A 17,800-nucleotide genomic window follows, 5' to 3' on the forward strand; every position below is an offset into this window, starting at 1 on the left:
ACACAAAAGAGAGAAAATAAACAAAGAAAGAAATTAAACAAACTGACTGCAAATAGAGAAAACATAATATTCAGTAATAAATAATAGAACCTATGTTTCAATAATCTAAATGCAAGGAATTAAGCTGCATAGGGGACAAGGGAGAGGGTGGGGATGAAGCTTCTACCCATGTAACCACTAGATCATGCCAAAAATATACCTGGTCAGGGTACTGAAGGACTGTGCAGACCATTTGATGGAGGTATTCACGGACATCTTCAATACCACTGGGGCAGTCCATCATCCCCACAGGGTTCAAGATATCCACCATCATCCTGGTACCCAAGAGGGCAACAATAACATGCCTCAATGACTACCACTCTATGACACTGACACCATTATGAAATACTTCAAGCACACCTCCCAGAGATACTGGTTCCATTTCATTTCACCTATTCCACAGACAATGCTGTAGGCTTGTCCCTTCACTCTGTCCTGACTAACCTGGAAAACAATGCCAGCCTGTTGTTCATCGACTTCAGCTCATCATTTAATATAATAATTCCCCAGAGGCTGGTGGTGAAGCTGCTCTTGCTGGGGCTCAAAACACCTCTCTGTAACTGGATTCTCGACTTGCTAATGGAAAGACACCAGTTTGACCGGTTGGTAGCAGAACTTCGAGCATGATCACGCTGAACACTGGCACACCTTAGGGCTGTGTGCTCAGACTGCTCCTGTACACACTACTGACCCACGACTGCTTTACAAGATCCAACTCCAGCAGTGTCATGAAACTTGCAAATGAAACAGCAGTAGCTGGCCTCAACATCAACAACAATGAGTTACACTACTGAGAAGAGGAGGGAAAACTCATGATGTGGTACGAGAGTAACTACCTGAGTCTCACTGTGGACAAGATGAAGGAAATGATTGCTGAGTTCATGAGGACCAGGAACAAACATCCTCCACCACTCATCAATACCTTTGTAGTGGAGAGTGTGTGGAGAGCACCAAGTTCCTTGGAGATCACTTGACTAGTAACTTATTGTGGACACACAAAATCTTCTCATTTGTCAGAAAAGTGCAACAGCCACTGCACTTCCTGAGAAGACTGAATGAAGTAGGCAAGGTTTCTGGCCACCATTATGTCAACCTTCTACAGGAGCTCTACTGAGATTGTTCTGGCCAGCTGCATCACAGTGTGGTACCGTTGCTGAAGATAAATGGATTGGAGGTCAATCCACAGGACACAGCATCACCAGGCTGAGGAACAGCTTCTTCTTACGGGCATTGAGAATGCTGAATGACCACATGACCATCCGAGAGACTCATATCGATGAAGCAATATTTATTTATTTATTTATCTGTACATATGAATACTTGTACTTCATATGTATTGTTTGTCTGTATTGTGTGCTATGTTTGGTTGGGTGTCCAGGTATTTTGCACTGAGGACCAGAGAACGCTGTTTCATCAGGTTGTACTTGTACAATCAGATGATAATAGGCTTAACTTGACTTGATAACTTTTTCATGCTCTCAGGGAAGGAACCTTCCCTAATCTCCTAGCCAACCTGTGTGTTGACTTTTAATGTACTCTGAAGTAACTGAGCAAGCTGCTCAATTAGGGATTGACAATAAATGCTGTCCAAGTGGAGAATGTTGAAATCCCTTTGTGAAAGTAAATTCAATAAATAAAAGATGCAGGTTTCATAAAATGTTCTATTTTTAAGACAAGCTGTAAGTGGTGACGAGCAAGTTGACTGCAGACACAATGCACAAGCTCATGTTTATTGCTATATGCCCCAGGGTGCAGTGATAAATTTTGTTTGTGAATAGCCCAATGAGACATCTCATACATAGTTCAGTACAAAGTTCAGAGTTCAGAGAGAGAGAGGGGGGTGGAACTAGTACAGAACAAAGGCAACATTATTTTACTATTGTGAGATTCATTCCGGAGTCTGATAATGGGCGGGAAAGAAACTGTCCTCAATACTGATTGAGCATGACCTCCCACTCATGAATCTCTTCCTGATCTGGGGGGTAAAGAGAATGTAACCAGGGTGGAATGAGTCTTTTAGTATGTGGTTACTTTACTGAGGCAGCAGGAAGTGTTGATGGAAGAGGGGAGGGGGTTGCGTGTTAGATTTAGCCATATTCATAACTCAAAGGGTTCCACTGCAAATTTCACCACATTGTCACAATATCTTGTCCCATAAAACAGCCCTTTCTTTCCTCCATAAAGATTTCATTGTAAATTCTGAATGAATCCTCTGTTCCAAAAGCCTACAGATTAGGAGAACAGATTTTGGAATAATATTTAGACTAGTTGCATTGGATGAGACCACATAAATCTTTGGCTTGGCTTCGCGGACGAAGATTTATGGAGGGGGTAAAAAGTCCACGTCAGCTGCAGGCTCGTTTGTGGCTGACCAGTCCGATGCGGGACAGGCAGACACGAATGCAGCGGTTGCAAGGGAAAATTGGTTGGTTGGGGTTGGGTGTTGGGTTTTTCCTCCTTTGCCTTTTGTCAGTGAGGTGGGCTCTGCGGTCTTCTTCAAAGGAGGCTGCTGCCCGCCAAACTGTGAGGCGCCAAGATGCACGGTTTGAGGCGTTATCAGCCCACTGGCGGTGGTCAATGTGGCAGGCACCAAGAGATTTCTTTAGGCAGTCCTTGTACCTTTTCTTTGGTGCACCTCTGTCACGGTGGCCAGTGGAGAGCTCGCCATATAATACGATCTTGGGAAGGCGATGGTCCTCCATTCTGGAGACGTGACCCATCCAGCGCAGCTGGATCTTCAGCAGCGTGGACTCGATGCTGTCGACCTCTGCCATCTCGAGTACCTCGACGTTAGGGGTGTGAGCGCTCCAATGGATGTTGAGGATGGAGCGGAGACAACGCTGGTGGAAGCGTTCTAGGAGCCGTAGGTGGTGCCGGTAGAGGACCCATGATTCGGAGCCGAACAGGAGTGTGGGTATGACAACGGCTCTGTATACGCTTATCTTTGTGAGGTTTTTCAGTTGGTTGTTTTTCCAGACTCTTTTGTGTAGTCTTCCAAAGGCGCTATTTGCCTTGGCGAGTCTGTTGTCTATCTCATTGTCGATCCTTGCATCTGATGAAATGGTGCAGCCGAGATAGGTAAACTGGTTGACCGTTTTGAGTTTTGTGTGCCCGATGGAGATGTGGGGGGGCTGGTAGTCATGGTGGGGAGCTGGCTGATGGAGGACCTCAGTTTTCTTCAGGCTGACTTCCAGGCCAAACATTTTGGCAGTTTCCGCAAAGCAGGACGTCAAGCGCTGAAGAGCTGGCTCTGAATGGGCAACTAAAGCGGCATCATCTGCAAAGAGTAGTTCACGGACAAGTTTCTCTTGTGTCTTGGTGTGAGCTTGCAGGCGCCTCAGATTGAAGAGACTGCCATCCGTGCGGTACCGGATGTAAACAGCGTCTTCATTGTTGGGGTCTTTCATGGCTTGGTTCAGCATCATGCATAAATATGAGTGGTAAATATGCCTAGTCATGGCAGAATTATAGGTCAATGAGGGTTTGTCACTGAGGTTAAATATTCATCCATAGTAATTATCTGATAAGGCAGCATGCTTGGTACTATGGTGGTACCAATCTGGGAGATTATCTGGATTTTAAGACCCTAAGACCAGATGACATAGGAGCAGAAATAAGATATTCAGCCCATCGAGACTGCCCCGTCATTTAATCATGAGCTGATCCATTTTCCCACTCAGACCCACTACTCGGACTTCTCTCCATAACCTTTGTTGCCCTGGCTAATCAAGAACCTATCAATCTTTGCCTTAAACCCACCCAATACCTTTGGAATACATCTTACTTTTATCTGTTTTAATGTCAAAGTCCCTAAGATTTCATGATGGTTTTTTCATGAGGCCATTATTTTTCCCCAAAATTTTTTCTCTCAGGGCCTGGATATTGCTCATTCATTACAATTACTTTTGACCCTTCTATTACACATGGACTGGAACCTTGGTGGATTTAAGGGGAGTGAGGAAACCTAGGATCCAGAAAGTGTTTGGGAGGAGCTTGGGAACCATGGCCCTGGTGAGTTTCAGGGGAGTGGGGGAACCAGGAAACCATTGAGTCTCGGTGGGAGAATGAGAATAATAGCTGCCCAGGTTAGTTTTGAGGGAGTGGGGGAACCAGCACTTGAGAGATTGATGCTTCATCATCAGGAATTCTGAAAGGTTAGACAATAGATTATTAGAGTCTTATTGGTGAATGTTTTAGTTAAGAATGAGTAGACCAATGTGATAGACCAATCTCTCGTTCTTATTAGGATCATCGCCCTCCGAAATTCTTTATAACCCATATTGATTCATCCAGTTGGTGTAAATGACACTGAGAAGGTGCAGGATTTCATTTTCTCTCCACCCCAGCTGAGCTACTCTCAGCGCCAGTTGAACCCTGGCATTCCTGTTAGAATGAGCAATAATGAGCTCATTGTTTCCTCAAAGTTCCATCATTTGTTGTTTTTGCATTCTTCATGGTAGTTCAGTGGTTATGTAATAATTCTGAAACTAGATTACTAATTCAGGAAACAAACGGCAAATCTAGAAAGGTTCATGTTCATAAAACAACATTAATATTTTGTACTTACGTGTATACTTTTATATTCACAGGACCTAAAACCAAGCAACATTGTGGTAAAGTCAGACTGCACATTAAAAATCCTTGACTTTGGATTGGCAAGGACTGCTGGAACAAGCTTCATGATGACGCCTTATGTCGTAACCCGATATTATAGAGCACCAGAAGTTATTCTGGGGATGGGGTACAAAGAAAATGGTGAGATTTTTACTTGGCACTCAGATTTCTTGTTGGAGCTCATAAGTGTCATAGGTAGGACTGATTGATATATTTTGCATATTTTGGAGCATCCTGTTAGATTGAAAATCTGGTGCATGTTTTTTTTCAATGAAAGCTTTCTAGTTATTAACAAAATCTGCTTGATAATTGTTTTGATATGAAGCAATTATTTTAATAGGCGTTGAACTTATTAACACCACCAGTAACTTGAGTGAGGGCCAAAAATGGCAAGTACTTGATGGACCAAATGGCCTCCTCTGTGCCTCATGATTCTGAACTAATCTCATCTGAACAGTCTCTATGCTCAGTAACCATGCAGCTCAAAATGATGGCCATCCTAACTCAATCCTCTGATTGGCCTTTTGGCTTAGTTCAACTGGAAGGCTGAGAGGTGTTGAAGAGTATTGATGAGCAGAGGAAATTATGTTATCAAAGAATACATTTCCTATGAAACTGTGATCTATTTTCCTGCCAGTGTTGCCTTCAATTTATTTGATTATATGGAGAACTGTCACCACCTTTGTTATTCACTTGCCTCGCAGGTTTATTTAATCTTTTCTCTTATAGAGCAGGCAGAAGATCTGCTTCAACCTTACTCTTCAAAATGAGGAAATGAGAAAAGTGTAAGAATGCAAATTGAAAGAGAAGAGTAATTAACTGAAATCCCTTCTATTTCTTCATCAACAACTCCAATATTTTCACTCCATGATCTAGTCATCTGTTAGTTAAGAAGATTGTTATTTCCATTCCTATTAACTACTTAGATATCCTTAAAGCAGAATTTATATTGGAAATAAGTTATAAGCTGTTTATTGTTTTGTAATCTTTCTTGCTGTTTGTAGGGAAGAAAGGTTTATTGACAGTTTTCTAACACCACATAGTCTAAGAATGATACACTTATCCTTCAAAGGATACTTGATATTATATTTCTACACAAAGACAATTATTTAATTTAACTATTTTTTCCCCAGATTTTAAATAAATGTATTTAATTTCAGGGATGTGTGCATTGCTGGCAATGGCAGTATTTGTTGCCTATCTTATTGCATTTACAAAGATAGTTGTGGGCTGCTTTCTTGAACTGCTGTCCTCCTCCTGGTGAAGGTACTCCCACGGGGTTGTTGGATAGAGAATTCCAGGATATAGGCTCAGTGACAATAAAGGTCCAGCACTGCATTTCCAAATGTGCTTGGAAGGGACATGCAAGTGCTGATGTTCCAAGACTGTGTACTTCTTGGTAGGACTTCTAACAGTAATGCAGAGGGTGGTAAATCTGCGGAATTTGTTGTCACAGGCTCCTGTGGGGGTCAAGTCATTGGGTGTAATTAGGGAAGAGATTGATGGGTGGTTAAAGGTGTCAAAGGTTACAGGGAGAAGGCCATAGAGTGGGGTGAATGTGAAAATGGATCAGCTCATGATTAAATGGTGAGACAGACTCGATGGGCTGAATAATCTATTTCTGCTCCTACAGTCCTCTCCCCCCCCCCCCCATAATGTTTGGGACAAAGACATATTTTCATTTATTTGCCCCTGTGCTCCACAGTTTGAAATCAGTGATCAAACAATTCACATGTAATTAAAGGGCACATTCCAGATTTTATGAAATATTATTTGGTTATATTTTGGTTTGACCATGTAGAAATTACACCACTTTTTATACATTGTTCCACAATTTCAGGACATCATTATGTTTGAGACATTTGACTTTACAGGTGTTTGTAATTACTCAGTAATATTTAATTGTTTCATTGGTGCAGGTATAAGAGAACTAGGCTTGCTTCTAAGCTTTTGATCACTTTTAGAGTCTGTAGTTTCCATTTTTCAACATAAGGACCAGAGTTGTGCCAATGAAAGTCAAAGAAGCCATTATGAGGCTGAAAAGCAGGGATAAAATTGTCAGAGACATCGCCCAAACCTTACAATTGCAACTGTCTTCCTTATAATAGCTCAGACGGCATGGATACACCGTTGTATTGATGTAAATGAAAAGTCTGTTCTAAAGTAGTAATGAGTTTTTCACTGTTTATTAGAACTTAGTGCATTAAGAACTTTGATAAAACAATTAAACTATACTTAAAACAAACAATAAAATGTCAATAGGTACAAATGAATTATCTGGACCATCTTTACATCCTCGGTTCAAAACAGTACAAAAGCAAATTCAAAACTAAAAAAGCTCTCAAAGATGGTCAAAAACCCAGCTGTAACCTTGGCTCAAAGACGATTACTATGGAGACACTCAAAGAATATGGAAACAATCTTCTAGAAAGCCATAAAGATAAACTGCTTGTAAGAAGTACATTTGAACTCTTGCAATACCAGCCCCTATTTATTATAGCTAAAAATAATAATTACCATTACAAAGAAAAAAAATCAAATGCAGTAATATATCGGGTAAATATTCAAAAGAAAGTGAAAGTCAATCATCAAAGCTTCCTGCTTCTTGCAAAAGACAGATTTTGGCAATTGGTCTGTTCAGAAAGCCAGTTTTAGTCTTAATCCAAACTTGACAAACAAGTTCTCTTTTGTCCTGGATGGTATCAACAATTTTTCCATCAATCAGGAATTTCATGGTGCTGAATGGTCCATGATGATCACAATATCTCCAGCTGTGAAATGGCATTTGATCTTAAACCATTTCTGTCTCTCCTGCAATAGATGAAGATACTCTTTCACCCATCTTTTCCAGAACAAATCTGTTATAAATTGTACCTGTGGTACACATATATGTTTTCCTTTTGAAACTATCCTGGTAGCAACAAAGCTTACCTTTAAGAAGTAAAAGATGATTCGGGGTAAGTGTTTCAAGATCATTTGGATCTGTTAAAGTCTTAGTGATTGGACGGCTGTTGAAGATTACTTCAACTTCAAATAGAACTGTCCATATAAGATTGAATTAGGAACTTTTTGCACTGATCTAATCAATCTTTCCCATGCATCTCCATGTGTGATCCAGTAGGGGGATTGAAGATCTAATTAATTTCTTTTTGAACTAGTGCATTATGAATTTGAGTTTGATTCCAGTTTTCAATGCATCTTTTAATTTGTGCTGATCTCCCATGAAATTAGTGCCATTGTCTGATCATAGTTCCTTTAGTTGCCCACGTCTGGCAATACAATGCCAAAAGGCATTGATGAAAGAGTCTGTATTAAGTGAATGTGAATTGCTCTTATGGCTAAACATGTGAAAATAACACCATAGTGCTTCACAACACTCATTGCATGCTTCACTTCAAGGCATCCAAAATAATCATCTCCAACATATGTCACCTGGAGTGACTCTCTCCAGAGGCATATCTGCCATCAGATGTCATTCAGAAGTAATATTTACATGCTGACAAACTATGCATTTTGTTACAGTTTTTCTGCTTAATTTAGTGGCACCACAAATCCAATATTTTTCTCGTAGTCGGGATAACATATGGTTACAACTACCATGCCCTATCTCTTTGTGAATATGTTGAATTATCTCTGAAATATGAAAATCTTTGGCCAGTCTGACAGGAAATTTCATCTCTTCTGGCATTGCAGATCTACTAAGGTGCCCACCAACTCTTAAAACACCATTCTCAAGAATAGGGTTGACTTTACAAATGTGGCTTGTCCTTTTGACATTTATTCCTTTTTTCAGACTTGAAATTACATCTGCAAACTTCTTCCTTTGGCAAAAGCAGATTATTTCCATCTCAGCATTGATTCTTCCTTTAACCGTGAGATGACCTCTTTCATGTGTCTCAGCAACATCACTTGTTCTTTTGTTACCATTCAGATAGCATCTTTTCAATCTGAGCATCCATGCTATTACCCTTTTCAAACTGTTCCAGGATGAAAAGCAATGGATTAAGCGGGTAACTAAATGCATTTGTTCAGACATTGTCTGAACAGCATTTGCAGTTTTACCCCTGATGTCAGGGTTTTCTGTTTTCATTTCAGGATCTTCTGGTAAAAATTTATTTTAATTTATGAAGATTTTGAGGCTGTAGAAGAAACTGAGGCCCTGATATTTCATTCTTCAGAAAAGACTTGACTTTTAAACCTCGGGAAGCCAGATCAGCAGGATTGCTAACTGTGTTAACATATCCCCACTGTATTGGACATAAGCCCTTATCAATTTCAGTGATTCTGTTAGCCACAAAAGTTCAAAACAAATCACAAATCCTCAGTTATCCTGAATTCTTTAGAAGACAAACTGACCTCACAGGTTGAAAAAGAAATTGACCCGACATGAAATTAGAATGATGATTGCCCCTCATTTCAGGTAACTCCCTCCCCTCTCTTCCATTTCTTTACCTTTCCCAATTGACTTTTCTCTCCAACTCTCCCTCTCAAACTGCACCGCTGTCTCCCAGCGTCAAGTGGTCCGAAGAATCCCTTGTCCTGGCGTCATCAAGGAGAGTGGCCTTTCGGGCAGGAATGGGAACCTTGGGCTCCCAGCAGCAGCAGGCTCATTGGGTTCCTGGACTCCTGGCAGCAGCGGGGACCTTAGGCTCCTGGCAGGAGCAGGGTCTCAGTGGGGAGGCAGCAGCCAGCATTTTTTGCTGAGAATTAAACATGATTTTAATGCTTTAAAAGCTTTCCCTTGTTATTTGTTGTTTTTTTAAAACACAATTACAAGTGATTTGCTGTTGCTACTGGGCTGCTTTTAAAAAATGACCAGTTCTCCGGAAAAAAAACTTTTATCTGTCATAGACCCAGTCCCGACCGTTTCAGATAATTAGAGTTGTATTGTACTTTCTCTGCGTAACTTTTGGATTTTGTATCAGACACAAATCGGTGAGGTCTGAATGAAAGGAAGAATCTTTCTTGAATCTTCTCTTTAAATTCAGTGTGCATTGTTCGATAGCACTTCTATTATCAGGCATGCATATTTCCCTTTACTTCAAAGCAATCCAATGCAATAATGATCATTAAGCAGCTTGGCAGATTTTGCAAGGACTGTTGGTCCTCCTTTGAAGGTTATTGGTCATCCCTGATGCACTCAGGTAAGTCATTCTTGAACTGCTGCTTCCACAGCTTCACAAACTTTCACAATCGATATCTTATTGACACTTATAGCCGATCGACTTTGAACGTGTTTTCTTTCTGCTAATGGTCCATTGATTGTCCAACCAAGCATAGTTTTGACTGCATCAGGACCACCTTTATCATATCCAGTGGTTCTACTGGTATATCTGAACCAATTAAGAACTCATTCTCAGAATTGATTTTGCGTAAACAAATACATCCACAGTTCAATGTCGTTCTGATGTGGGATGTTTTCTTTACGCACAGGCACAGTCTTCTGAGTGTATATGCCTGGAAATTCACAAAAAATCATTACTATCTAGTCCAGTGATCTCTAGGCCAAAAACCATGTTGGTTTCAATGTGTTTTTTGTGAATTTCCAGGCATATTCAATTTTCAATTAGAATCTTTGTACATCTTCTTTGAAGATTAAGCTTATTCATTAGATCCACAAGAGAAAATAGGGCAGTGTTTCCTGGGTCAAGAAATACATATGTACTATTGGACTTCCTTTTTTGGCCTTGACCTACGCAGGTACTATCGAGAGTTTGCAGTTATTTTCACCAACCCGCTTGTCAATACTGAGGCTTCGGCACTATTTTCAGCTGCTTCTTTCCTTGTTGTTTGTTCGTTGAAGATATGAGGGGCGTTTCTGACTGCATATTTCACAGATGAATCACTTTTTGCAGTTTTTGCTGATGCGCCTTGACACAGACAACCGAAACATACTCCAATTTTTCTTCAAAGGAGCAATTTGCTCACTATCTGTCTTCTTTTCCATCTGTGCACACTTTTCCAAATTACACTTATAATTACAGAACAAACATTTCTTCGCAACAAGTGAATTTTCACCTTCCTTAATTTCTTTATCCATGACAGTCAGGGAGGTGGGAAATGCACTTTTCTTCTATTTTGGTTGAGGATACCATTTAGACTTTTCAACTTCTTTACTCACTGTTAGAGTACCTTTAATTCTATACATGGAATTATTGTGACAACGTCCACTAGGCCTTCAATGAACTCCACCCAATCCTTAAAAGTATCTGTCACATAGTTTCTTTTTTGGAATTCAACAACTTCTCTATAATTCTTTCATCTGGTTGGGTAATTTATCTACAATGGTTACCATATTCTGAGGCATGTCAAGCTCTCAAAGATGGCCAATCTCCATCATGGCATTGCAACATCCTCTGTGAAAGAGGATATAAGCTTGTAAACCCTTTGTGTCCTCTGGTCTTATGAATGACCATGAAATAACTTTCTCTAAATAAGCTGTAGAAATTCTATACTTGTAACCAAAATGTAGAAATTCTATAGATAACCAAAATACTTCTCTAGTAACCACTTAGCCTGTCTGAATCCTGCTTTAGAATTCATACGTTGGCAACTCTTTATAAGCTCTTGTGGTGGTCCTCCTGTGAAATGTTGCAAATAACATAAACAATCCTCCTGGCTTTGACATCTAATTTCAATATTGTGTTCAAAGCATTTATAAACTATTGGAATTCAAGGGGGTCCCCATCAAAAAAATGAAATCTCTTGGATAGAACAGAGTCTGTAACTGCATTAATGATGCAGCTATTTTATCTTGTCTTGATGTGCCTATGTGTACGTTACTTTGTCCACCGTATTTCTAATACTTGCTGGGAGTACCTGGTATGACCCTCCATAAGATGGCACTTGGCTCTCATCTCTGTTCAATATGGCCACCATTGGGGTTTGAGATCTGGCTCCTTGCATCAACCTAAATAATTTGGAATCTTGCACATCTCACATCCGTGACAATGGCTCAACCCTATGCCTTAACCTGCCTGGTTCATGTCCAAGCACGTCCTGTGGTTCTATCACTGGTTCAGCCCTATTCCTAGACCTGTCTATTTCAGAATCAACCATGTCCTGTGATTGTAGCACTGGATCATCTTTGGTTTTCAATATTTTCTTTTCCCCAAGTCCTTCCTCAAAACTTGATGATTTTGATAATTTACTTTCAGCATCACATACCATTGAGCTCTCTCGTGCCTGTGACCTAGCCTCATTAACAACAATTTTTTGCCCAGTTCCAGTTGCTTCTTTCACCTTTTTAGCTGCTCCTCTTCATCGCTGCACCTTCTGTAGCTCCTCTTCCTGTCATCATCACACCTATGTCATTCTTATCCACTCCTCTTTATCTTGTGTCCAATTTAAACTGATGTTTTTTCCACTTTAAGAGCTGCCGCATCAGCCTGAATCTTTACACATGTAGATGCAGTAGTTATAACACTGGAGCTTACATCTCTTGCTTCCAGTATTCAACACATTATCCTTAGATCCTATTAGGTCCTGTATGTCAGATGTTGCCTTAATATATGACCTGTCTTTGGATTGCTCATCCTCTGCTCTGCACCACCATCTTGTGGTATAGCTTCAGCCACTACCTTGTGGCTGCTTTCAGTTTTTAATAAAGGTTTTTGCAGTAATTCTATGGAATGCGTATCCCTAACAATTGTAACCTTTTTCTTTTATATATCTTCCCTCAGTCTTGCTAGAAGAGTCACTTTGTTTTAATTGTTTCTAATTGCTGACTTTGTAATTCTTCTATAAGTTCCTCTTGTCGACACATAATTCCTTTGCAGCTACAGCTGCTGCTTCCGCCATTCAGTCAATCGTCGCACTCAGACTCCAAATATGTACATCAATCTCTCCTAAACTCTGATAGTCCTCATAGGACAAGTGGCTATTTCACCAAACTATGTTCTAATTTGTAATAAACATACTGTAGGAACTTCCAGTAGGGCTTACTGCTTCTTCATTGGTCTTGGTGTTGTTGATGTTTGTGCTTCCATTATTGGTCTGCTCTAAACAGAGCCCATTGATCTAATTTTCTCTTCCAAATCTAATTTCTAACTTTCTATGTCTTCAATTCCATCTTATATTGAATAACAAGTGAATAGGCCAAATTCTTTTTATTAAATATTGTGACTATCTTCCTTTATAATTACTCAAACAGCATGGAAATGACATTGTTTTGACTCATTAAATGAAAAGCCTGTTCTAAAGTAGCATTGAGTTTTTCACTGTTTATTAGACTTTTATGCATTAAGAACTTTGATAAAAACAATTAAACTATACTTAAAACAGACAATAAAATAGTAATACATTAATATGTAGAAAAGAATGGTCAAAAGAATTATCTGAACCATCTTCATGCATCCGGTTCTAACTAGTACAAAAGCAAATTCAAAGCTAAAAAATCTCTCTCAGATAGTCAAAAACCGAGCTATAACCTTGGATCAAAAACTTACTATGAAGAAACTTAAAGAATATGAAAACAATCTTCTAGAAAGCCATATACATAATTTGCTTGTAAGAAATACATTTTAACCCTTACACTTAGGATTATCAAAATCAATTGTTGGAAACATCATGAAGAAGAAAGGATATACCATTGAGCTCAGAAACTGCAAAGCGACTGGTATTCCATGGAATCTCCACTACTAATGACAGAAGAATTCTCATCGTAATGAAGAAGTATCCCCAAACACCTGACCAACAGATCAGAAACACTCTTCAGGAGGCAGGTGTAGATGTGTCAATGTCTACTGTCCGCAGAAGATTTCATGAACAGAAATACAGAGGCTAAACTGCAAGATGCCAGCAACTAGTTAGTCACAGAAACTAAATGCCAGATTACAGTTTGCTATAAAATATTTAAAAGAGTCTTCAAAATTCTGGAAAAAGGTCTTGTGGACAGATGAGACCACGATTCACCTGCATCAGAGTGATGGCAAGAGTAAAGTGTGGAGGTGTCCAAGATCTAAAGCATGCCATCTTATCTGTGGTGTTATTAGCCTGGGCACATATGGATGCTACAGGTACTGGCACACTTCAAGTCAAGTTTATCGTCATCCGATTTTACAAGTACAACCAGATAAAACACTATTCTCTGGTCCTCGGTGCAAAAAACAACCAGACATAACACACATACCTACAAACAATACATATGCAGGACAAGTATTTCATCAATACAAATAAGTAAATAAATGAATATTGCTCCATGAAAATTAGAGTCTCAGGTAGTTAGTGTGAGCAGTTCCTTTGGTCATTCAGCATTCTCGTGGTCACTGGGAAGAGGCTGTTCCTCAACGTGTTAGTGCTGCCTCTGACCCTCCTCTATCTCTTCCCCAATGGGAGCAGTTAAAAGGGTGGTGACGACCCTCAGTGATTCTCATCTTCATTCAGCTGTAACTGATGATGACAGTTAGCAAAATGAATTCTGATGAGTATAGAAGCATCTTATCTGCTCAAGTTTGACCAAATGCTTCCAAACTCATTGAGCAGTGTGTCATCCTACATCAAGATAATTATTCCAAACACACTGCTAAAGCAGCAAAAGTTTTTCAAATCTAAAATCTGGAAAATTCTTGAATGGCTGGGTCAATCACTCATTCAAAATCCAATTGGGCATCCCTTTCATAGGCTGAAGAGAAAACTTAAGCGGACAAGTCCCCAAAACTAGCAGGAGCTGAAGATGGCTGCAGTAGAGGCCTGGCAGAGCATCACTAGAGAAGATACTCAGCACCTGGTAATGTCAAGCACTCATTGCATGCAAGGGATACACTGCAAATTGCTAAACATACTATTACTATGTCCCAAATATTATGGTGTCCTGAAATAAGGGCACTATGTATAAAAAGTGCTGTAATTTCCACATCATCAAACCAAAATGTATACAAGTACCATTTGATACAATCTGGTATGTGCTCTTTAATCATGTGTGAATTGTTTGATTACAAATTTAAAGCCGTAGAGTACAGGGGAAAATAAAGGAAAGAAGTGCCTTTGTTCCAAACATTATGGAGGGCACTGTATGTCTTTTGGTTTTATGGAAAGTATATGCATTTAGGACAGATTTCCGCAAACATTTTAGGCTGTCGACCCCTTCATGATAATTGATCCCTCATCAACTCCCAGGCATGGAATCCTAGAGCTGTTTTCCATTGATCCTCCCCTGCTTTCCACCACAAATGTTCAATTGATTAACCCCCCCTGGCACTTATCAACCCCTTTGGAGAACCCTGATTTAGGAGGTGCTGTCCGAGTAGTCTAGGAGTGTACTGATGCTATCTCAAAACTGATGGAGGGAATAACTGTTGATGGGCTGCCAGTGAAGTGAGCTGCATTATCCTGGAGGGCATTGAGCCTTTTTGCAGTTGCACTCATCCAGGCAGGCGAAAAGAATTCTTTCAACTCTTGGCCTGTACCTTGAAGGTGATGGAAGTGCCAAGAAATATTCACTGACCTCAGAACGCTAGCCTAACTTGCAGTTGTAGCCACATATAGATGTGCTTGGTCTGACTGACTTCCTGGTCATTAATAACTCCAAGGATGTTGGTCATGATGTGCTCGGTAATGCCATGGAAGAGCATGGATGTTAAACATTCTCATGTTGAAGAGGGTTATGGTCTGAAGCAGAAATGTTATTTCCTACAAATCTTGCTGCTTGAAGGCATGGCATATCTCATTTATTGAGAGATTGCATTTCTGACCTTATATTGGAAGGGAAATCTTTGATTAGGCAGCTGAAGCTTGGTGGGACTGGAAAACTAGCCTGAGCACCTCATGAAGTGAAGCACTACAAGCTAAGGTGATTGACCAGCAACTACAAAAATCCTCCTATGTACCAAGGATGACCGTTCATTGGAGTATGTGGCCATTGACAGTTTTAGCATAGTTCCTTGATGCCACACTTATTCAAAGGCTGCCTTGATATCAAGGTTACTCACTCTCACTTCACCTCTGGAATTGAACTGTTTGGTCTATGTTTGGACCAGGGTTGCCAATAATATCTAGAGTCAGGTGGTGCTGGTGAATTGCATGTCATAATAATACACCAAGAGACTGAGTTGTGGTGCAGCTCATCTTTACTCTGACCAGAAGGTTTTCTTCTCCCACAACGTTTGCTCTATCCATGCTCTCAGTTATTCCTAAGTATCATATGAAGTGAATTACATTTGCTCTTACCTTCTATCTCAGTGGGGATCTCAGGAGGAAGTCAAAGAGGAGGGGGGGTAAAAATACTTACACCATGCATGAGTAGATGAGGCGGGATTGCAGAGATCTGATGTCTGATGGCATCGCTGACTCATATGGGGGTGCAAATGCACAGAACGGGAAGAGGCTAGAACCATCATGGGTATCAGTCTTCACCCCATCAAGGATATCTACAAGAGGTGGTGTCTCAAGAAAGCTGCCTCGATCCGCAAGGACCCTCACCACCCAGGTCATGGCCTCTTCTCTCCACTGCCACCAGGAAAGAGGTACAGGAGCCTGAAGATGAACACCCAGTGGGACAAGATTAGCTTCTTCCCCTCTGCCATCAGATTTCTGAATGGACAATGAACCACAGACACTACCTCACTTTCTCTTATTTTTTGCACTAATTTATTTGTGAATGTAATTTACAGCAACATTTGCTATACATGCTGCAAAACACATTTTGTGACATGTTCATGACAATAAATTCTGATTCTGAATCTGGCGTGATATGGTGATTGTGGACACTCCTTTGCTTCTTAGCTTTCTTGTTATCTTGTGTTTCAGCTTCACCAGGTTGGCAGCTCCATTGTATGTATGCTGGGGTTTGCTCACAGTATGACCTCCTGCAGCCTTGTTTAAAGCAGGGGTGAATCCTCAGTGTGATAGTAGTGGCGGAGTGGCCATAAGGGCACAAACTGTGATGCTGTACCTTCCTGCTTCTGCTGAGGATGATCCACAGCTCCCTATGGGTACTAATTTCCAGCTGCGTTCTGCTCTGGGTTTATTGTTGGCCACAATTGTAGAACCACACAGGACAGTCGATGTGATTTTGTCTCCACCTGCAGTGGGCAGCAGTTATTTCTTTAAATGCTATGGTTGGCAAATCCATCTGCCACCACATGAGTTGGGGAAGTCCTCAAAGGAAAATTCAGGATTGATTTGTAATATTTAGGCTTTGAGGATGATCATGTTTACTGGTGGCATGCTGGACTTATTTTGATTCTGGTTTTTTTTAAGAATGTTTTGTTTAATATCATGGGAATCTGATGATATCAGAGCATAAGATTGAAAATTTAATAATGAATAAAATGTTTAAAAAAAATGAAGGCCCAAAAATTTTTCAAAGATTTTCTGGTGTTATAAACCAGAAAATTTGCTGTGTTCTCTACACAACTTGTGTTTTGAATGAAGCTCTTTATCAAGGTCTGAATATTTATTATAAGAAACAGGGAAATTCTCTGCTAACAAACCACCAATGATGCTGTCGAACTGTACTTTCTGTTCTCAATCACCAATTTATGTTCCACAGAAATATGCACAAGGATTATATATCATAAGTTAAATCAGCGCTTCATAAACATAAGCTTCTTTTGGTTTTTACACAGAATTTAAATGTCAAATCCAGAATAAGTATGGCGTCTTTCTCAGAAGCCCTAGGCGTAGAATGACCCATTATGAATTGAAGTTGTAAAACTTGCTTTTACCTCTCTAACTTGGGCATTGAAAGCCTTGGTGCACTGTCAACATTAACATCCTTTTGTGTTCTTTTTTGGGTTTCCAGCATATTGAGTACTCATTACCAGGGGATGTGATTTGATTTTTATGTTTTCTGATCCATAACTATGTTTTCCCATTTTATATGATGTTTCTAATCCTAATTCTTTTTGTTTTGTGTTACCACCCATTTTCTGAACTCGTAGTCGATATTTGGTCTGTTGGGTGCATTATGGGAGAAATGGTCCGCCACAAAATCCTCTTTCCAGGAAGGGACTGTATCCTTATGCTGCTTGTTGCAGCTGATCTTTGATTTTCTTGTGTTCTTTAACTCCCTGAATCAGATGAGTGAGAAATAAATTGTAAGTGACCGTGTATTTTTTATATTATTGCACACGCATTGCACAGTGCAAGTTCCTGCGATCATTTTACATTAGAATTGCTTCTTCCAAGAAAACAGTTTACATTTGGT

General features: G+C 40.0%; 1 protein-coding gene across 17 annotated transcripts in view; it reads left to right on the plus strand.

The window, feature by feature from the left end:
* Nucleotides 1-17,800, plus strand: part of LOC138757918 (mitogen-activated protein kinase 10) — a 300,847-nt gene that overhangs the window by 208,863 nt on the left and 74,184 nt on the right. For 11 of the 17 annotated variants that reach the window (XM_069926038.1, XM_069926041.1, XM_069926035.1 and 8 more), the window contains one exon: nt 4,629-4,794. In XM_069926038.1, coding sequence (XP_069782139.1) covers nt 4,629-4,794 — 166 coding nt within the window. Of the gene's footprint in view, nt 1-4,628; nt 4,795-5,382; nt 7,110-17,534; nt 17,607-17,800 lie in introns of those variants that run through there. The other 6 variants (XM_069926051.1, XM_069926047.1, XM_069926040.1 and 3 more) reach the window with 3 other exon arrangements.

Source organism: Narcine bancroftii, chromosome 3 (assembly GCF_036971445.1).
Source record: "Narcine bancroftii isolate sNarBan1 chromosome 3, sNarBan1.hap1, whole genome shotgun sequence".
NCBI classification, from domain to species: Eukaryota; Metazoa; Chordata; class Chondrichthyes; order Torpediniformes; family Narcinidae; genus Narcine; species Narcine bancroftii.